This window comes from Carcharhinus amblyrhynchos, chromosome 7 (assembly GCF_965287045.1).
Source record: "Carcharhinus amblyrhynchos chromosome 7, sCarAmb.v2.hapA, whole genome shotgun sequence".
Classification (NCBI taxonomy): Eukaryota; Metazoa; Chordata; class Chondrichthyes; order Carcharhiniformes; family Carcharhinidae; genus Carcharhinus; species Carcharhinus amblyrhynchos.
The window spans coordinates 102,086,590-102,110,252 of NC_137330.1; the positions used below are offsets into that span (position 1 = coordinate 102,086,590).

Sequence of the window (23,663 nt, forward strand, 5' to 3'; positions counted from 1 at the left end):
CTTACTCAGGAAATGCCTCCCCCTCACTCAGAACCATGGCTGGGTAACAGTACCGTCAATCTTATACCTTTTTCTGCTCTCAACCATTCAGCACACTTCGCCCTGCATGTTTACTTGCAGATGCTGTCCTCTAAACTTGCCAAGCCGCTATATTTAACTCCTTTGTCCTCAGAAGTTCTGTGCTGTAACAAACTGACTAGGAGTTAGTGAAACAGGGAGCGATTCTCTCTTCCGGTAGCATGCCCTGAAAGGGCGTTGGTGTCCATGGGTTTTAGCGTTGGTCCATAGCTATGCTTGGCAAGGTACTGCAGTGGTTTGTCATTGCCTTCTACAGATGGCTGACCAGGAGTCTCTCCCATTCTTACTGCCTGCCATTGGAAGGATTTACAGGTTGGTACTAAATCAGTTTAGCCACATCATGAGCTCAGTTTCCTTGGCCAGCAAGTCTTGGGGTGGAAATTGAACCCGGAGCTTTTGGCTCAGAGGCAAAGACACTGCAACCTGCTCCACAGGTATTGATTGGGGTAATAAAACCAGAAAATGCTGGTATCCAACAGAGCTGGCAGCATCCTTGGAGAGAGAAACAGAGTGAATGTTTCAGCTCAACCTGGTCTACATTATCTAGTGTTTCCATAGCAACTATCCCAGCCCTCAACAGGAAAAATTAACAGATCGGCTGTGCTACATCTGGATCCAGCACACAATAAGTTCGATAGCTGGCTGCACAATAATGTAAAATGCTTCATTCTGCTAAATTTAAGGGGCTAACTTGCCTTCTCCTGCTTCTAGTTCTTATGGTTCTAAAGTGAAACTATATCTCTGTAATAGGTACAGAATCCAACTTCTGATAAACAGGTACAAGCTAAGACCTCTCAGGTTCTAATTATGAAGTTCTCGGCGATTTGTGCCAGCAGTAGCTAACAGTTTAGTCTCTGTTATGCAGATTATTTTGCATCTCTGCCAAAATCCAACACTGCTTTTCAATACAGCACTGGGGGAGATCCAATGTTCCTGCTTACAGAAACATAGAAGATATGAGCCGGAGGAGGCCGGTTGGCCCTTTGAGCCTGCTCCACATTCATTATGATCATGGCTGATCATCCAACTCAATAGCCTAATCCTGCCTACTCCCCATAACCTTTGATCCCATTCACCCCAAGTGCTATATCCAATCACCCCTTGAATACATTCAATGTTTTGGCATCAGCTACTTTCTGTGATAATGAATTCCACAGGCTCACCACTCTTTGGGTGAAGAAATGTCTCCTCACCTCCATCCTAAATGGTCTACCTTGAATCCTTAGACTGTGACCCCAGATTCTGGACTCCCCACCACTGGGAATATCCTCCCTGCATCCACCCTGTCTAGTACTGTTAGAATTTTATAAGTCTCGATGAGATCCCCCTCATTTGTCTGAACTCCAGTGAAAACAATCCTAACTGAGTCAATCTCTCTTCATAAGTCAGTCCTGCCATTCTCAGAACCCAGCCTTCACTGCACTCCCTCGAGATCAACATCCTTCCTCAGAAAAGGCGACCAAAACTGCATACAATACTCTAGGTTTGGCTTCTCCAAGGCCCTGTATAATTGCAAGAACACATCCTTGTTCATGTACTCGAAACCTCTCGCAATGAAGGCCAACGTGCATTTGCCTTCTTTACTGCCTGTTGCACCTACATGCTTGCCTTCAGTGACTGGTACACAAGGACACCCAGCTCCCGTTGCACACTCCCCTCTCCCAATTTACAGCCATTCAGATAGTACCATAATTACCATAATTGGAGGGTAGCTAATGTTGCTCCAATATTCAAAAAGGGATGTAGAGAGAAAACAGGTAATTATAGATCAGTAAACTTAGCATCGGTAGTGGGGATAATTCTCGAATCCATTATCAAAGACTTTATAGCAGAACATTTAGAAAGCAGTGGCAGGATCAGACAGAGTCAGCATGGATTTATGAAGGGGCAATCATGCTTGATGATTCTGCCTTCTTGTTTTGCTTCCAAAGTGAATCACCTCACACTTATCCAAATTATACCGCATCTGCCATTGACTTGCCGACTCACCCAACCTGTCCAGATCATTCTGAAGGATCCTTGCATCCTCATCACAGTTCATCCTCCCACCCAACTTGGTATCATCTGCAAACTTTGAAATGTTACATTTTGTTCCCTCATCCAAACCATTTATATATATTGTGAATAGTTGGGGTCCCAGCACCAATCCCTGTGGCACCCCACTAGTTACTGCCTGTCAATTTGAAAAGCATCCAGTAATTCCTATTGTTTCCTCACAACCAACCAGTTTTCTATCCATCTCAATAGACGTCCCCCAATCCCATGCACTTAAATCTTGTACAATATTCTCTTGTGGGAAATTGTCAAACACTTTCTCGAAGTCCAAATATACCACATCGACTGATTCCCTCTTGTCAATTCTACTAATTACATCTTCAAAGATTTGTCAAGCATGATTGCCCCTTCACAAATCCATGCTGACTCTGTCTGATCCTGCCACGGCTTTCTAAATGTTCTGCTATAAAAACCTTGATAATGGATTTGAGAATTTTTCCCACTACTGACGCTAAGCTTACTGGTGTATAATTCCCTGTTTTCTCTCTACTTCCCTTTTTGAATATTGGAATGACATTAGCTATCCTCCAATTATGGTAAGTAAATGATATGCTGCTTTGTAAGACAATACGAGAACATGTATTTTGCTGAAACTGATTAAAGCTGTGTTCCTTGAAGGTCTCAATACTTAAATGCCATTAAGTAAACAGTGAGTGAGTTTACCTCCAAGACTATCATTCACTTCCATGACTTTCTTTCTGCATTTTTTTGAAAACTGTGATTGCAACTGTCAATGCCTTTAGACATTGTGGCTCCTCATACTTTTTAAAAATCTGTGACACAGAAATTTAACGTAGAGAGAGAAATTTGATGGACAAGAAAAGGGTGCTGGGTGCATATATTACTAATAGATACATGCACTATCAACCTCAAAATATCTTATATCAGCACACGCTGTCAATTTTATTCAATATTCCTATGTCAAGGAAACTGCCGAGGTTGCCTCACCATATTAAGAACAGAACGTGTAATACTAAAAGGTGGATTGAAATATAGCATGTGACCTTTGACCCATTTCAGCTGTAGCCATGTTTGACCTCTATTCACCTTACTCGCCAGCCAGAGGAAGTCAGGTAACAGACCAGAACTGATAAATGAGAGTGGTCCCATTAAACAGCACCGGTGACCTGCAGCTCCAAATATTACCTTCTGTGTCACAATAAAAATACTGCAAGTCAAGGAGTTCTCAAGGTTTGTTTATAAAAGGTAAACACTTTGTTGGTTTTGAAAGAATACAAACAGTAACATTAAATAAATCTTACTCCTGGATTGAGATAGGAATGCTGAGATCTAATTAGGCTGGCATCATATTAAAGATCAGCAGGTCACTGCTAATGAAAGTTCAAAATACACAGACAAATTTCCAAACCTTTACCAGCTCTTCATTTCAGTTCTGCTGAAAAACACTCATCGAGGCAATACTTAAAGGTTAATGCTTAATGTTTACAGGGTCCTTCCTGCGATAAATTTAACCAATTTTTGGCTTGGGGAGTTGGTTGGGGATCCCTGCAAAGGGATGCCATATTTTGGTTTCCTCTTCCTTCTCTCTCCGTGCTAAATTCTCCCTCAGTGCACCCAAACAGGTGTTGGAGTATGGTGACTCGGAGATTTTCACAGTAACTTCATTGCAGTGTTAATGTAAGCCTACCTGTGACACAAATAAATAAATAATGTGATGATCCAGGAGTATGAAAGTTTTAGTTATATATAGATAAGTCTTCTTTGTAATTACCAATTAGGCAGAGAATTAAGGAGTTAGGTCAATGCTTTTCACATTTTTTTTCCCCAGAAGTGTCCCTTTTCGAACAGTTAAGTAATGCTGGACACCACCATAGCCCCCACAATCGGAGGTGCTGCATATAAAGTCTGCTCTAATAAAACTCCTAAGAAATCGACTATTTACTTCTGTACCTCTCTCAGATCTCCTAGGTGTGTGCTCCCCTCTGAGGGGAGATGGCCACCCCACTCTATACCATCTGTAGTGGCTGCACACCACTCTCCCCTCATACTTTCACATTGTCTCTCTGGATGCCCAGGAGCCCAGTTTGAGAACCAGTGAACTAACGAATAAAATTACATCAATCCCCAGACTCCATATTAAAAGCAGTGTGCTTTTTTATTTAAGATGCTGAAATGTCATTTTGTAGAATACCTTGGGGCTGTTTGTATTACAGTTTGGCTGTTGCAAGCAAAAGCTAAAATAAGTTTACATTGAAGAATGCTCAAACTAAATGTTCACAATTAATTATATTTAAGTGAACGTGACTTCCCCCACCCACCCCCACTTTTTAACCATCACTAAGACTACCCAATACTTCATGCTTCAGCACGAGGGGAGGTGTAATGGAGTCAATGCAGTCAGAGGGATAGAAACTCCAAAGTAAACAAAGACTTTACAGAAAAAATTCATGACGTTAGTGGTGAAAAGGGACTGGAAGAAATCAGTCAGTTCCTGCTACAGCCACGATTAAAACTCTCAGGAGGGCTTTACAGAAAATTAACAAATTGCTTATAACAACTTGAAATTGCAGTGGCACATGGCACCTATATAATATCCAGTAAGTGAACCATGCTCAAAGCTGGGAATATTTAGCGACTGAATGGTACAGCTCATTGGTGCCAAGAATAATATACTTTATTTCCACCAAGTCTATTCTAAGTAATAGGGAACAGAGCATATTAAAAGAAGCTGGATGTAGCTGGGCAATCTGCCACAGTCTTCAATCTTTTCAAGACTAAAGTAGTAATTTTGGAATGCTTCACTTCATTTCAAGAACACAGATCTTGAAATTAAACTATGTGAAGATCAGCATGCAACTCTTACCTCTGAAATTTCAACGCATTTTAAATGGGTAAAATCCCATTTAAGGATTCAAGCTCATATCATTAATTTCAATAATGAATAAAACACGCATTGTCCCTGCAAAAGACTCCCCCCTCTTTGTAACGTTTCTAATATAAAAGTTGCAAAATCTCAATTTGTATGTTATTTCAGAAGGCTGGGTTTCAAAAATTTCTGTATGTTAGTCAATGCTATTCTTGTGCTATTTCACCATGTTTCAGCTGTGACAAAATATTTCAATGACATTTTGTTGAAAAGGATCCTCTTCACCGCTACACATTACACAGGAATAATTAATAAGAGGCCAAGCAATCTATTATAGAATCAGAGCACAAAAGAAGCCCTGCAGCCCATCAAGTCTGCATCGACACGTACAAAACTCCTGACCTCCCACCTAATCCCATTTACCAGCACTTGGCCCAAAGCCTTGACTGTTACCACGTGCCAAGTGCTTATCCAGGTACATTTTAAAGGATGTGAGACAATTCATCTCCACCACCCTCCCAAACAGTGCATTCCAGACCGTCACCACCCTCTGGGTAAAATATATAAAATTATGTAAAAACTCTGATTATTAAAACAAAATAATCATTTGTTTGAACTTAGCGTCGTATGTGATTCCTTTCAACAGCTTCTTCCCTGTTGCCATCAGGCTTTTGAATGGACCAACCTCGCACGCACTAAGTTGATCTTTCTCGACACCCTACATATGACTGTAGCACTACATTCTGCACTCTCTCCTTTCCTTCTCTATAAATGGTGTGCCTTGTCTGTACAGTCTGCAAGAAACAATATTTTTCACCGCATGCTAATACACGTGACCATAATAAATCAAATCAAAAAATCAGTTTGCAGGCAAGGTCACCCATCCCCATAAACTATTGCTGAAGGTAAGTGCATATTGCTGACTAATATGGTCGGACAGGCCATTTTGTTCAGTAAATTAAGTCAAATTAATTATGTCGAAAACATTCCAACAAATATTGGAAAGTCCTCATCCATCGGATGGGAAAAGTCTTTCAGTCCACCTCCACCTTAATTCTCAAGCATTTTGAGTTTCCCATCCCCAGACGCTTTTATTACAGTTAGGAAGATTCCAACAGTATCAGCCAATGCAATGAATGAAATAGCTGGAGGGCTTCAGGTGCTTTAACACCCTGTCAAGATATGTTACTGATATGTTTGGACAGTTTTAATACAGGGTGTCTCACCACTCCAGTCAAAAATGATTCAAGAAAGGTGACAAGTGATGTCAAATATGGAGCATAACTACCTAACTCTTAAGTATTTAATTCATAATTATTGTTTAAAAAAACTAGCTCATGGAAATCTGCAGTCAATTATCTCGTTGGTAAGGATTTCTTTGTATTCTAAGGCAAGATCCCTCCTCTTCTTGAGATTTATTTTCAAACAGAATATTGCTCATTATTATTGCTGAAATATGTTCAGAACAGCAAAAACCTATCTGAAAGGAGAACTGCCCACAAAGGAAGGAGAACTACTTTGCTCTCGTCTGTAACCAAAGAGAGCTAGAATTGGAGTGTGCCGACAGAAGTAAGCTATTCACTAACTCAGTGAATCTGTGCTATTCAGAGTTTCTGTGAAGAGATTCAACAACCTGCTAAATGATCAAAATTTATATTCTAGGAATCTGAGAGCTAGTTATATATAGATAGCGCGACAAGTTTAAGTTCATTTATTGCTGTCACAAGTAGACTTACATTAACATACTGTTAACGTAATCCCCTAGTCACCCACTCGAGCACCTGTTCAGGTACACGGAGGGGGAATTTAGCATGGCCAATGTGCCTAACCAGCATGTCTTTCAGACTAGGGGAGGAAATCAGAGGAAATCCACACAGACACGGGGAGATTGTGCAGAGTCTGCACAGACAGTGACCTAAGCCAGGAATCGAAGTCGGGTCCCTGGCGCTGTGAAGCAGCAGTGCTAACCACTGTGCCACCGTGCTGCCCAACTTCCACTTATGCCTTTGAGGCAGGACGGCTCAGGCTCTTTATAGAGCAGAACCAGATCAAATCAAATCAAATCAACAGTGTGCCAAAGTGGCATTAGGATGGGTGGCCAAAAATTGGCCAGAGAGGTTAAGGAAGATCTCAAAGGGTGAGAGAGAGCTGAAAGAAAGACAGGTTTTAAAGAGGAAATCACAAACTGAGGGATCAATCAGTTCAAAGCATATTGTGGGGATTTACAAGTCCAGATTAGAAGGAGCTCTCTGAAGGATGCAGGACTGGAGAAGGTATTAGGGATAGGAATAGCTATTAAAAGATTTTCAGTTTGAGGCAACTGGAAGACAACGTAGGTTAATAAGTGACACTTGATGCAGATAAGGAATAGATCCTGCGCCAGGAGCAGAATTAACCCAACAGATGTGGCAACACTGGTATATAATCAGGACGGGATGCCCTGGGAGTCAATGTTGACACCAAATTTCATGAAGCTTCTTGGCATTAGGTCAAACATGATCAAGGGACCCTCCTGCTGATTACCCACAGTACCCTACTCCAGCTGACGTATTAGTAATCCTCTAATTCGAACGTCGAAGAAGCACAGAGCAGCAATGGTACAGAAAGTACGCTAGCCGAGGACGTACAAGGTCCACTACCAATAATACTTCAATAGCACCAATATAGATCAAGCCTGAAGGACATAGCATTCAAACTGGTCCTATGGCAGATAGTGGGAAAGTACTAAAACTGCTCCTTACCAATCTATCTGTCCCAGATGCATCTGTGGCAGGAATGACCAGCATCCAGCCATTTTGGAGACAAAGTCCTACCTTCATACTGGAGACACGCTCCACTATGTCCTGCGGCATTCCAGCGTAGGGAATGGAATATACTCAAAGATTTTGCAGTTCAAAATTCTGTATCCGTGAGGTGCTTCATAAGTAACAGCAGAATTGTATTCCATCACAATCAGGAATCTCCTGACCCAGTTTATTCCTCAATTTACCATTACCATCATGTCAAGCAAGCAACCCTGATCTGGTGAGGAATACAGAACAGCATTTCAGGCAAGAATGACCACTACCAAGAATCAAAGAAACCTCTGCAGTCCTTCCATGCTGATTGTGAATGGTGGTGGACAATTAAGTAAGTAGTGAAAGGACACAGTTTCAAAAATATTCCCATCCTGAACAATGGTGAAGTCCAGTAAATAAATGCAGAAGACAAGGCTTTCGCAGGCACCTTCAACTAAAAGTGTCCTCCTCTTGAGCAAACCACCTTCACAAAAGCCAGTCTTCAGCCACTTCAATTCAATAGAAATAATGATGTTCAGACATGGTTTTATGAAAGGCAAGATTGTGCTCAACAAATTTATTAGAGACTTTGAGAGCGGGATTAGAAAGGTAGATAAAAGGGAACAACAAGGTGGCAGATGGCGTATAATGTGGGTAACTGTGAGGTCATTTACTTTGCTAAGAATAGAAAAGCAGAACCTTTTTTTAAAAAAGTGTTAAACTTTAAAATGCTAAATGTCCAGAAAGACTGGGTGTGTTTGGACAAGGAATAGAAAGTTAGCATTCAGATACAACAAAACATTAAGGCAATAAATGGCACATTGGCCTTTATTACAAAGAGGCTTGGAGCACAAGAATAAAGAAGTCTTGCTGCAATCGTACAGAATATTACTGAGATGACATCTGAAGTCCAGAGCAGAGTTTTGGTCTCCATATTTAAGGGAGGATATTCAATAGTTTGTTCACAAACCTCCATGGGGTAACGGCTAGACTACAGTTGAAATACTGTGGCAGTATGGGCGCAACGTCATACAAAAGCTGAAAATGCTGGAAAATCTCAGCAGGTCTGACAGCATCTGTACAGAGAAAACAAAGTTAATGTTTTGAGTTTGGATGACTTTTCACAAGCAAGTATAGCTGTGTTTTGCTAATTATAAAGAGGGGTTTAAGTTTATAAGAGAAATTTTGCTTGGTTAGAACTCATAGGGATAGGTTAGCAGTTAAAAATTGTATCTTGTCATGTTTAAGTATTGTTCAATTGTTGAAAGTTGAGATAATTCAGTTGTTATAGTTAAACCTTGTTGTTAAATAAAATTTGTTCTGATAAGACATCTCTGGTTTGTCAGTAGAATTACACCTGGAATGAAATGCAGCTGAATCTGGCTAAGTTAGGGGTTCCATTCGTAGACACGCAGGGTAGAATAGGTGTAGGGTGATGCGGCGGCGCGGGCTCGTTGGGCCGAAGGGCCTGTTTCCCATGCTGGGTTGCTCTTTGTTCTTGTTCTATCCCATACTTACATGAATGCCAAAATTCAGAAATTGTTGGGGTCTACTCTGGCTTCATTTTATACCTTGGGGTTTCTGATCTGGTACCCTAACACAAACACAAGCACAAGCAGACAAAGGCACTGGCAGTGCGCACTTTCTAGTGCAGGAAATGCATCATGGATATCTTCCTTTTTTTAAACTTCTCTTAGGCAGCTTTTCTTCCCTTCGGCATTTTCTAAAGCCGATTTCTACCTTTTATGTTTTTAAAATCACAGATAAGTGAACATTTGGGTCAAATAGTGTGCAAAGATTTCTGCGCAAATAAGCAAGTTTTCCAAAGAAAAAGTACTGAATGGCAGGAGTTTATTGTACTGTCAAATTCTCAAGCAGAATGGATCTAATAAGTCTTCTTGTCTATCCTTGTGCCATTTAGTCCATCCATACATTAACCATCTCTGCGAACATTATATAGAATACTGCAGCAAAGAAAAAGGCCATTTGACCAAACTAGTGTGTGCCAGCATAATAAAAATAAAAGCAAGTTACCAGGATGCTGGAATCTGAAACAAAACAGAAAATGCTGGAAAATCACAGCAGGTCTGACAGCATGTGTGGAGAGAGAATAATATCGTTTGGAGTCTGGATGGCACTTTGTCAGACCTGGTTTATGCTATTGTTTCTGCTGCACATGAGCCTCCTGCCACCTCACTTCATTTCACCTATCAAGGTGGTCTTCTTTTCCTTTCACCCACATGTGCTTATCTGGCTTCTTCTTAATGAGTAAAATCGTGGAATGAAAATCTCAGCCTAAAGTGTACTCAATATTTTTTTTTGTTAGTAAAATCGAGCTTTGTTCAGCAGTAAGAATGGATTCTTTAGAAAAATATATTTGGGGGGGCAATATTGTGTTATTTTGTAAAGAAGGCCGTGTGTGTCCATGCACACACAATTGATTTAATTAAGTTGGGGAAATGTTAAAGGAGACAGTTTGTCTGGGAAAATTGAGAAATAAAAGGAGTAGAGATGTTAAAAGCATACATTTGTAATTAAGCTTTTGGTCAAGTGGACTTATAAGTAAAGAGTTCAAGTTTATTTATTAGTGTCACAAGTAGGCTTATATTAATGCTGCAATGAAGTTGCTACAAAAATAAATAGAGTTTAGACATTTGCATTAGGATAAAGGAGATTTGAGTTTTTCCAGCTATTAAATTTCAAAGGGGAGTAAGGCATTTACTGATTGCAAAGGCTTCATAAGTAGACAAGAGGTTATTTAATTTCATTTGACCTAAAAGGGGAGGCAATAGGAAAAGCATGGAAGATTTTTATGTTTTGGAAAAGTTAAGTTCAGAGGTGCTAAGAGTAGTGGAATTGAAGATGACAGGGAAAAAAATATATTTAAGGAGAACATGCCCCGTCTACATCAACGTGGATAAAGTAGAAAGGGTCCAGAGCTTCAAGTTTGTCTCGATGGTCAACAACCCGCCATGCCAACACTATAGTTAAGAAAGCCCACCAACGCCTCTACTTTCTCAGAAGATGAAGGAAATTTGGCATGCCAGCTACAACTCTCACCAACTTTTACAGATGCACCATAGAAAGCATTCTTTCTGGTTGTATCACAGCTTGGTATAGCTTCTGCTCTGATCAAGAACTACAAAAGTTCATGAACGTAGCCCAATCCATCAGGCAAACCAGCCACGCATTCATTGACTCTTTCTACACTTTCCACTGCCTCGGCAAAGCAGCCAGCGTAACTAAGAACATTCTCTCTTCCGCCTTCTTCCGTTGGGAAGATACAAAGTCTGAGGTCACACGCCAACCAACTCAAGAACAGTTTTTCCCCTGCTACCAAACTTTTGAATGGACTTACCTTGCATTAAATTGATGTTTCTCTACACCCTAGCAATGACTGTCACACTACATTCTGCACACTCGTTTCCTTCTCGATGAATGGTTTGCTTTGTCAGTATAGCGCACAAGAAACAATGCTTTTCACTGTATGTTAATACATGTGTCAATAATAAATCCAATCAGATGCTGAGCTGGTTGTGCTGACTGTGTAGAGAAGACATCCTGGACAGTCTCAGGTTTCAGACAGCAATCTTGTTCTGAGTTTCTTGGATTTCCACAGCAGAGTGGAATTGAGTGCAAGAAGCTTGTGAGATTTACATTTATTACAGCAACAGCAGTTTTGACTTGGCTGACAATGCAGGATTTCTATTGTTAGGCGTTTGTCAGGGAGTATTACGTAGAGGGTCCAACTAAATAGAATTTTTGGGGGATATCTTGTTTAACTATTTTAACTGAGTCATTGTACTTTTCTATGTTTATCTTTTGTTCTTGCTTTTTTAATTTTTTTAGTAGTGTTATTGGAATTCTATGCTGCTGAGATCAGTGGGTCTCTTCTCACGTTCCAAATACAAAAAAAGGTTGTGGTTTATAAGTCAAGTTTCCCTCTGGAATTTGGCTTGCTTAGTAATTAACATCTGTGCGGTCATAACACCGTTAGAATCCGTCATCAAGGAGGAAATAGCAAGGCATCTTGAGGGGAATTGCTTGATAGAGCAGACGCAGCACGGTTTCGTTAAAGGGAAGTCGTGTCTGACAAATTTACTGGAGTTCTATGAGGATGTGTCTAGGGCGGTGGATAGAGGAGAGCTGGTGGATGTGGTCTTTCTGGATTTTCAGAAGGCGTTTGACAAGGTACCTCTCAAGAGGTTATTGCAGAAGGTCAGGGGACATGGAGTTGGGGGTAGGGTGTTAGCGTGGATAGAGGATTGGTTGTCAAATAGGAGGCAAAGAGTGGGGGTCAATGGGTGCTATTCGGATTGGCGGATGGTGACTAGTGGAGTGCCCCAGGAGTCGGTGCTGGGGCCTCAGCTATTTACCATTTATGTAGATGATCTGGAGGAGGGAACCGAGTGTATGGTGTTGAAATTTGCTGATGACACCAAGATTGGTGGAACAGCAAATTGCGCGGAGGGTGTGGAGAGTCTACAGAAGGATCTAGATAGGCTGGGCGAATGGGCCAGGAACTGGCAAATGGAATTTAATGTTGGCAAGTGTGAGGTGGTCCACTTTGGTAGGAATAATGGTAGGAAGGATTATTACTTACGTGGAGAAAAACTGCAGCAGGCGACGGCGCAGAGGGACCTCGGGGTCCTTGTGCATGAGTCACAAAAACCCAGCTTGCAGGTGCAGCAGGTGGTCAGGAAGGCTAATGGGATGCTGGCCTTCATAGTGAGGGGGATTGAATATAAAAGTAGGGAGGTCTTGCTGCAGCTGTATAGGGCATTGGCAAGGCCGCAGCTGGAGTACTGTGTGCAGTTTTGGGCGCCGTACTTACGCAAGGATATTTTGGCCTTGGAGGGAGTGCAGAGGAGGTTTACTAGGCTGATACCGGAGTTGAGGGGGTTGAGCTATGAGGAGAGGCTGAATAAACTAGGCTTGTACTCGTTAGAGTTTAGAAGAATGAGGGGAGATCTCTGAGACGTATAAGATGATGAATGGGATGGATAGGATAGAGGTGGAGAGACTCTTCCCGCTCAGAAAGGATAGTAGGACTAGGGGGCACGGCCTCAAGATAAAGGGGGGGGCGGTTTAGAACGGAGTTGAGGAAGAACTTCTTCACTCAAAGGGTGGTGAATCTCTGGAATTCTCTGCCCGTTGAAGTGGTGGAGGCTACCTCGCTAAATATTTTTAAGACGCGGGTTGATGGGTTTTTGATAAGAGAGGGGATTAAGGGTTATGGGGAGAGGGTGGGAATGTGGAACTGAGCCACGACAGATCAGCCACGATCTTATTGAATGGCGGGGCAGGCTCGAGGGGCTAGATGGCCTACTCCTGCTCCTATTTCTTATGTTCTTATAACACCAGCAAAGAACTGAGCCACGCAAGATGCAAACAATCCCCAATTAATATTAAATATACCTCATTTTGGATAACAGAGCTTGGCACAATTGGCCTGAATGCCTCTACAATAGAAATTGGAGATAAAATCTTGCCCATGTTTCCTATTCATAATCACTACTCTGATTCTGCATGTGTGCAAACAATGGTGAGAATGGGATGAAAGAAAAGTTTTAGTCATCCAAAAAGAAAATAATTTTTAAAACTCCAAATATGATTTCAGTTCATCTATTGCAAAAGAAAGCAGTGTGGAGTAACAATAACTTACTCTTTTGTAGAAAGCTGGCTCATGCTCATTACTCTCCACGTTACAAGTCAGTTTCCATTCTGCCACTTGTGGGGGCGCAAAGTGGAGGCCCCCCTTGTCTACAGAGAAGGTTGGGAGAGAACATTTGCCAGGCAACCCAGTTCACTTTCAGTTACCTCCTCACAGTCAATTTCAAAGAACTGGGAATGCTAAGAATGTGGCATCAATCTCTCAGATTGGCTGATGCAGGGCACAGAAAAAAGACCATTTAGCCCAACAGTACTTCACATAAGCCTTCTCCCACACCTATTCATCTAACTATACAAACAGATCAAACTTGCTACCTCATGAATGTATCTAGCTCCCCACTCCATATATCCAAGCTATTTATCTCAACATCTCCCTAAGATAGCAAGTTCCACATGCACACCACTCTCATCAAATTTATTTGTGAGGACAGCTGAAGACTATGAGTGGTTGGGGATAGTTTATGAAGAGGGAGTACCTTCCTCAAAATGAAAATTGCATCCAGCTTCTTACTGTACTGAAACGACCTGCTACTAACATTTTATTTTAAACTTTTTTTCTCGAGATGGTGCCGGAGCAAGGCGATTTCTTGCAATCTGTGCCCAGCACACCTTCTACCTTTATCTTTTATTCTCATTCTATACTTCTAAAACTTCATTCTCTTTTAAACTCTCTAACGATGTTCAAATTCAATCTCCTCTACACCCTAGCTATGACTGTAATACTACTTTCTGCACTTTCTCATTTCCTTCTCCATGTACAGTATGCTTTGACTGTAATTCACTTGATAATAATAAAACCAAATCAAATCAAGTCAAAAAGTAACCTCCGACGAGAACAACGTACCTGGGGTAAATTCCACTGACCAGATCACCTTCAAGGGGAGGATCAGCTGTCTTGCTAGGTCCAGCTGCTTTTGACATCAATAAGACGACAAGACCTCGCAGCTGAAGATTATTCCTGCTGTCGTAGACAAACCCCCTATTGAATCAAAACACAATATTAACTGACAAATAAAAACATAAATTCCATACCTTCTTGCTTTTCATTGTTATGACAACAAAGCTAAAATGTTTTGGCATCAAACTACCAAAACTCTGCAGACCTTTATGTATCCCTTTAAAAAAGTGCATTTATTAAATCTGCTGTTGTTAGTGTATCGTTATTGTTTTAGGAATCATGATGTTATATTAGCATCCATGTGCAACAATTATGAGAAATGTTACTGAAGGACTGCCAAGAAGTGACAAATTAAATTTTGCATTACGTGTTTTATTTACATCAGGAGTCAGTGCAGGTAGCTGAATTTCTCTGTGGATATCTGCCTATCTGAAAAAGAACATAAAAGCCACAGAGCGGGAAAGGAGCAACTTTACAAGGCAGTAACTCAGCAAAGGTTCTGCCAGTGTGCAAGTAGGGAGGGAAGGTGTTGAATACAAAGCGCTGAATCCAAACATTATATAAACAAGCGCTCAAGGAAGGCAAATACTGTGGAGGAGAAATTTACAGATAAGATACTTATTTGTTTAAATTTGACCCTAGCTATAAAGATTGAGCTAGATTGATGGAAGTCTGTTTATTTGATAGCTGCAAGCGAGTACTGAGGGATTAACCCAAATAATGCACAGTGAGTACTCAAATCTTTTCAAGCTTTTATTACCTGCTAGCAAGAAGAACAGACACGGTGAACAGTGACTTTCACTATGGTGTTCTGTCGATTCATACAGATACTTAGCAGTTATAGTTATAGCAAATGAGAAACGAGCAATTTTCCAATTCCTTATTTGCATACATAGTCCACCAATCAAAGAACAAAGAAAACTACAGCACAAGAACAGCCCCTTTGGCCCTCGAACTCGGCACCAACCATGCTGCCCGACTTAACTAAAACCCCCTACGCTTCCAGGGACCGCATCCCGCTGTTCCCATCTCATTCATGTACTTGCTAAGACGCCCCTTAAAAGTCACTACCAGATGAGACATTGGTGAGGCCGAATTTAGAGTACTGTGTGCAGTTTTGATTACCTAATCACAGGAAGGATATTAATAAGGTTGAAACAGTGCAGAGAAGGTTTACAAGGATGTTGCCGGGACTTGAGAAGCTGAGTTACAGAGAAAGGTTGAATAGGTTAGGACTTTATTCCCTGGAGCATAGAAGAGAAGGGAGATTTGATAGAGGTGTATAAAATTATGATGGGTATAGACAGAGTGAATGCAAGCAGGCTTTTTCCACTGAGGCTAGGGGAAAAAAAAGTAAAGGATATGGCTTAAGGGTGAAGGGGGAAAAGTTTAAAGAGAATATTGGAGGGGGGGGTGGGCAGTTCTTCACACAGAGTGGTGGGAGCGTGGAATGAGCTGCCAGATGAAGTGGTGAAAGCAGGCTCACTTTTGACATTTAAGAAAAACCTGGACAGATACATGGATGAGAGGGGTGTAGAGGAATATGGTCCAGGTGCAGGTTAGTGGGAATAAGCAGAAAAATGGTTCAGTACAGTCGAGAAGGGCCAAAAGGCCTCTTTCTGTGCTGTAATGTTCTATGGTTTTATCCACTTCCACTACCTCCCCCGACAATGAGTTCCAGGCACCTACCACTCTGTGTAAAAAATCTGCCTCGTACATCTATTTTAAAACTTGCCCCTTAAACCTGTGCCCCCTCGTAATTGACTCTTCCACCCTGGGAAATAGCTTCTGACTATCCACTCTGTCCATGCCTCTCATAATCTTGTAGACTTCTATCAGGTCTCCCTTCGACCTCTGTTGCTCCAGTGAGAACAAACCAAGTTTCTCCAACCTCTCCTCATAGCTAATGCTCTCCATACCAGGTAACATCCTGGTAAATCTTTTCTGCACCCTTTCCAAAGCCTCCACATCCTTCTGGTAGTGTGGTGACCAGAATTGAATACCGTATTCCAAGTGCAGCCTCACTAAGGTTCTATAAAGCGTCAACATGACTTGCCAATTTTTAAACTCAATATGCTGGCCGATGAAAGCAAGCATGCCGTATGCCTTCTTGACTACCTTCCCTACCTGCATTGCCACTTTCAGTGACCTGTGTACCTGTACACCCAGATCCCTTTGCCTCTCAATATTCCTAAGGGTTCTGCCATTTACTGTACATTTCCTATCTGCATTAGACCTTCCAAAATGTATTACCTCACATTTGTCAGGATTAAACACCATCTGCCATCTTTCTGCCCAAGTCTCCAACTGATCTATATCCTGCTATATAGTCTGATAGTCCTCATCGTTATCCGCAAATTCAGCAACCTTTATGTCATCTGCAAACTTACTAATCAATCCAGTTACATTTTCCTCCATATCATTTATATATATTACAAACAGCAAAGGTCCCAGCACTGACCCCTGAGGAACACCACTTGTCACAGCCCTCCATTCAGAAATGCACCCTTCCACTGCTACCCTCTGTCTTCTTTGATCGAGTAAAAAGTCTGACAACACCAGGTTTTAGTCCAACAGATTTATTTGATAATACTCACAAGCTTTCGAGGGGACTGCCTCTTCGTCAGGTGAATGGAGAGTTCTGGCCTCAGACAGAGCATATAAAGCACAGATAGTTTAGAGATTACTGATTAGAATGCGAATCCTTACACCTAACCTGCTGTTCAAGACCTGAAGTGGCTGACAATGTGAGTGGAAGGAGCACCGATCACAGGTTACAGAGATGTGTATTGTCTCCAGACAGTACAGTAAGTGAGGTTTTGCAAACCCAGGCAAGTCACGGGGGTTACAGATAGTGCGACATGAACCCATTCGCATTCTAATCAGTAATCTCTAAACTATCTGTGCTTTATATGCTCTGTCTGAGGCCAGAACTCTCCATTCACCTGACGAAGAGGCAGTCCCCTCGAAAGCTTGTGAGTATTATCAAATAAATCGGTTGGACTAAAACCTGGTGTTGTCAGACTTTTTACTGTGTTTACGCCAGTCCAACGCCGGCATTCCCACATCATGACTTCTTTGATCGAGCCAGTTTTGTATCCACCTTCCCGGCTCACCTCTGATCTCATGCAACTTCACCTTCCGCACCAGTCTGCCACGAAGGATCTCATAGCTTAGCTTTTTGCCCTTTCTTATCCCATAGGAAACCTTCATTAACATAATATGTCAGAATATCTTGTATCTTGGTATTTGTCATGGTAACTTGTTTTTGTTTTCATCCTGTGTCCTAGTCCTGGAATGCCATGTTTATGAAACTGATTAGTCTCTTATCCTGAGTATGCAAACGCTAGCATCACTGGAGGCCTTGTTTGCTAATAAACATTTTCCATTACTTGACAGAGTTGTTTGTCATAACTTAATTTTTCCCTCCCAGTATCTGCAGCTTTAAACTGCTTTGAAATATAATTTCACAAGTTCTAGCAACTCCATGGTGTTTTATTTGAAGCGAGCATCTTTAATCTTGCGGAACAAAATGAATTAAATATTTAGCCGAGGCTGGAATTACAACTTAATTTCCATATAAGAGCTGAATTAATTTCACTTTCTGTAAAGTTTCATCATGTGTATCAATTTTATTCAGAACTTTATACCTTAACCGCAAGTTATGGAAGAATTTGATATCCATGACATCAAATTTTAAAAAAACACCTGTTCATTGCTTAACAAAAAGGTGACACAATGGGCCTGATTTTACCATTGCGAAAACTTGGTAAAGTCCGGTGTGAGGCCATTAACACGATCCGCGCCTGCGCCCGTGCAGATTGCCATTTTACTGAAACCCGGGAATGGCGGTGACTCAATTCGCACCCAAAACGGGCGCAATGGAATGAACTGATTGAATTAATGAACTCCCACCCAACTTTATTAGCATTTCCCCCTTTACCACTGCATTCACCCATCCAGAATCGTGCTGAAACAGAGCCGCTAAATAAAAGTCTGAATCAGGCGCTCCAGCTGCTGAAGAGTGAGTTCAGAGCTTCCAATGGCTCTCTGACTCAAATCAGTGGTGGGGTGTCGAGGGAGGTGAGGCCAGATTGCTGTCTGGTTGGGGGTGGTGGTGGGGGGGTATGGAGGAGGGTATCTCTGGTAGAGGTGGGGGGGCACCAATCGCTCACTGCTTGGCAAGGGGGGGGGCGGGGGGTTGGATGGATATCAGGGCCGGGGGTGGGGTGGGGGGGGGGGGGTGGATATAGGGTGCAGGAGGGGTCCACAGCCACTCTGCGGTCGTAAATGGAAGAACAATTCATACTGCAGGGGAAGAGAATACTGATTGGTTTGCAGGTTGACTCTTCATTGCCAGAGTCACATCCAGCAGGACCCCCTTACTCAATGGACTGGAACCATACTGATGAAAATTCTCATTAGCCAGGCTAATGAGGTTGGCATGTTAGAGTATGAACTATCTGATGAGTCATAAATGATAGTTAAATCAGGGAGCCTCATTCTCCCTATTTAAAGCAGCTGTATCAGACTCCCAGCCTGCATTCAGCAAGGAGGAACTGGAGAGCTGGCTGTCTACAGATGTATGGTATAAATAAAGTAACTTGGTGATGGGACCTCCACCTCCGTGGACTTAGTGCAATACCCTAAGACTGTACTCAGATAATTGAAGTTCCCCATTATAACTGCTCTATAGTTCCTGCATTTCTGTGATTTCCTTGTAAATTTGTTCCTCTTTATTTTTCCCAATTGTTGGTGGCTTAATTTCTTTGTTCTAACCAAATGGATTCAGCTCATCCTCTCTGCTGAATGTCCTCTCTCTCCAGCACTGCAATGCTCCTCCTTGATCAAATTTACCTCTATCTATGCTCCTTTCTTTTCTTTCCTCTCTCATCTTTTCAAAACATCTTGTATTCTGGAATACTTAGTACTCAATCTTGCCATTCTTTTGAGTCAGGTCTCCATTATCACTATATCATCATATTTCCACTTGGCTATTAGATCACCAACCTGATTTACTACACTCCATTCACATCCATTTACAGTGGTCCTAATTTAGATCTTATTATATTCTCTTATTCTGACCCCCATCTAATACTTTATATTTCCTACTCTAGTGTTATCTGTCTTATTTAATTCTGTACACATTGTTTTTTCTGTTTAATGTTACCTCCTGGTCACATTAGTTAAAACCTTTTCCAATAGCATTATAGCAAATCATCCCACAAGGAATTTGGCCAAGGCTCTGTTCAGTTGTAGCCCATCCAATCTGTACAGATCCCATCGCCCCTAGAATAGGTCCCAGTGTCCCAGCAATGTAAAGCCATCCATCATCGATTACGCTGCATTCTGTTATCTTGTTTATGCAAACTGAACCAGGTTTTGTGCCTGGACTCACCAATCCACTCTCTGTAAAGACAGGTCAGTATGTGGTAGGATGGGTGAGATTATAATGAGCAGTAACTGCAACAAAGATTCTATCTTACAACTCCTGAAATCATGCAACTGCTCAGCCATAAACACATTCAGATTGTAGGGAATGCAAGATCCACTTATGGCAGAAGCCAGTAAAACCCCAGCAATGGGTTATTGAAATAGTTGAACTTCCCCCTTACAAACTCACATCTGAATTCAGGATGAGCTTTGCCTGTCTGGTTTTAGTTTGGATACCTCATAACAGAAACAGCAACATATCTATATCTCCCACTATATCTCCCAAGTGCCACTTCTGTTGATCACTGAAATATCATAAAACCTTTCACATTTTCCTCATATATAATAAAACACTTGGAATGTGATATTTCTTCACTTAAAATACTATAACCAAAAAATACTTTAAATTAATTTTTTTTTCCCTCCTAAGAAGATTGAATCATTCTCTTCAGGAACCACACATTAATAGAAAGGACTATTTTATGATTTTTTTTATTAATGAGGGATCTATAAATAATGTTTTGTATACCATAATTTATGGGCCATTGGGGTTAGTGGCTACAATATATTGAAGAAAAGCTATGATAAATTAATTCCCAAAGGGCAAGAGAGAATTTCCAAGTGCACGGGCACAGCATGTTTTATCTGTAAAACAGGGATATATCAATTATCTTCTTGCCAGTCTTCAATGATGAATCATGAAACAACATTAACAAATGCATGGATAAAAGCTAGAGTGTAAAATTAAACTATTAAAATATCCACAGCACACTGAATTATACAAGAGCATATTCTGTTTAAGTAGCAATATTATGGAAATTTAATAACCAAAATTATAATATGGAACCCTTGGGAAAATGCAGACACGAATCAGGGGAATCATTAAGGACAAAGACAAGAGAATCACACCGCCTACTCCAACTCAGACCACTTGATGTATGTTGCAATTACTCATCCGCTGTAGGGGCTGAACCTGGCTTGTCTTTTCATAAATGCCTGCTTCAGTACTAACTAAGCATTTATATTTTTCGTATTGCAAAGAAATTGCGCAGAAACATTTGGTGTATAAACTGGTTCAAAGGAAAAGGTTTTAAAGCAACAATTATTACACAATTTACACTATTTTTCAATTTTTGTAATGATCCTGTAGCATATAAAGAGGAGAACTGAGTCCTCTGACACAGAGCTGTGTTCCTGCACTTTCACATGGAGTTCAGCCATAATCAAACAGATCAGGCGGTAGTACCAGAGGTTTGTAAATCTAGGCAGGTGGCTCACAATGAAAAAGAAATCTAGAAAAAACAACTGCTGCTTTTAAAAAAAGAACTGCTGCTTTTAAATGACAACCAATTGCAGAATCAAATATAGCTCTGCCCTGACACAGTTTCAGCTATCAGAATCCAGCACAAATCACAACTTTTTTTTTTACAAGGAAACAGGCTCTATGAAGCTGTGAAATTATCCAACCCTCCAACTCACCTCCATTATATTTGTACAGAAACCATAGAATGATGTTGGAAATATTTTAACTAAAAGTTAAAATACTTTGCACCAGGACACAGAAGTACAAAAAAAATGACAAAACAAGTATTTTATGGGGGTGTTAGTTAAAACAGGAGCAGAGATTTAGGCGTTTAATTCCCAAACATTCAGAGGTCATAGACCGATAGGGTTTTACAGCACAGAAAGAAGCCCTTTGGTCCCTCATGTCTGTGCCAGCCCTCGAGCACCTATCTATCCTTATCCCATTTTTCAGCATTTGGTCCATAGCCTTGTACGCTATGGTGTTTCATGTGCTAATCTGTTCAACTATATCATCGCCCCCTTCCTGCTTTCTAAATCTACATTGTTCTTCTCCATAGTGAACACAGATGCAAAATATCTCACCTACATCTTTTGGCTCCACGCACAGGTAGCCACTTTGGTCCCTAATGGGTCCTACTCTTTCCGTGGTTACCCTTTTGCCCTTAGTGTACTGATAAAACACCTTGGGATTTTTCTTTATTTTGTCTGCCAGTGTTTTTTACGCCCCTTCTTAGTTCTCTTAATTATTTTTTTAAACACCCCCCTGCACTTTCTAAACTCCACTGTTTTGAACCCCCTGAATCTGCAATAAGCCTCCCTTTTTGGCCTTATCCCTTGACATCCAGGGTGCTCAGGATTTGTTGGTCTCCTCATTTGCCTTTCTGGGAATATGTTGGCATCATACTCTCTCTATTTCCTTTTTGAATGACTCTGCTGAGGATTTGCCCACTAGTAGCTGCTCCCAAGTCACTTTAGCAAAATCCCATCTTATTCCTATTAAAAATCAGTCTTCCTGCCAATTCAGAAACCTTAGTTCTGATCCTTCTTTGTCCTTTTCCGTAATTAACTTCAATCTTATTGAATTATGGTCGTGATCACCAAAATGCTTCCCCACTGAAACTTCTCCCCTGTCTAGCTTAATTCTCTAAGATTAGGTCAAGTACGTCCCCTCTTTTGTGAGACTTTTTATGTACTGGCTCAAAAAGTTCTCCTGATACACTTTCTGCTCCCTCTCGGGCGTTCACACTTTGCCTACCTCAATAAATATTGGGAATATTGAAATCTCCTGCTATTATTATCCTTTTATTTTTGAGTCCTGAATTCAAATCCACTGGTAAGTTAGAAAATTGTACTTTTTTTATTCTTTCATGGGGTTAGGCCAGCATGTGCAGCCTATCCCAAACCGCCCTTTAGACAGTGGTGGTAACTTGGTAATTTAGGGAAAAAAAAATCACTAAAATGATTGTTCACTAATGTTCCTCAGGGAATTATATCTGCCACCATTCTGATCTACTTGACCTGAGATTGTAGAATAGCAAGGCAGTACATCTGGTCCCACCTGCTAAAGGCTTATGTCAGATGACTCTCACCTCGCCATAATGTCTTTGACAGGGGATGTGTACCACTTGTCTGGGTCCTCAAGATGGTTAATTGTTCCAAACATCAACACTTGAAAGGAAATTTGCAGGGTCCTTTGTCCTAGCAAACTAACAAATTCTTGCCGGGCAACCTAAAATACAGATGGCCTTTGTATAATTGTCTTTGAATTTGGTATGCACAGCCCACAATGTGTCTGTCATTTGTATCTCTTTAGAGACAACAAGATACAAGTTTCTTCAGAACTGCCAGTTAGCGCCTTTTGTTCAGGGGACACAGACATAGATTTATCCATTTTTAAAAATCTCGGCTATTTCTAGCGTTTTGAAAACTGGACCATGACCATCTATATCTACTTTACAAAAAAAATTCAGTGCAAGGGAATTAGTCCCCTCACAATGAGGATGTATTTGCTCCAGCATTAAGGCCATCTACGCCCCCCTCCATAACATTGCCTACCTTCACTTCAGCTCAACTGCTGCTGAGACTCCCATCCATGCTTGGGTCACATTCTGCACTTGACAAACCCAATGCACTGTTGGGTTGGCCTCTCATCTTCCACCCTTTATAAAATTCAGTTCATTTAGACCCACCAAATTTTGAGTGATCCATGAAATCTTATGTTTCCTATGTGCGAGTATTAAAGGGAGTGTTTCTGGACCCAGGATTATAGAAACAAAAGAAACAAAGAACAACCCAGCACGGGAAACAGGCCCTTCAGCCCAACAAGTCCACGCTGCTGCATCTTCCTACACCTACCATGCCCTGTATGTGAATGGAACCCCTAATGTAGCCAGATTCAGGGGAGAATAGTGTCAATTTGGTACACCAATCAGCCTAAGAGCACATCTTTGGGGTGTGGGAGGAAACCGGAGCACCCAGAGGAAATCCACGCAATCACAGGGAGAATGCGCAAACTCCCACAGACACAGACCCAAATCCATGTATCTGCACTGCTAGCAGTGATAGTCACTGAGCTGTTGCAGTGCCCGTCTGCTGGTCCAGGATTAAGCATACACAA

General features: G+C 41.3%; 1 protein-coding gene across 1 annotated transcript in view; it reads right to left on the reverse strand.

The window, feature by feature from the left end:
* pdss2 (prenyl (decaprenyl) diphosphate synthase, subunit 2) overlaps positions 1 to 23,663 on the reverse strand; it is a 198,257-nt gene that overhangs the window by 97,491 nt on the left and 77,103 nt on the right. Inside the window, exon 3 of the mRNA XM_080193379.1 lies at positions 14,255 to 14,389. Within this exon, the coding sequence (XP_080049505.1) occupies positions 14,255 to 14,389 (135 nt within the window). The remainder of the gene's footprint in view (positions 1 to 14,254; positions 14,390 to 23,663) is intronic.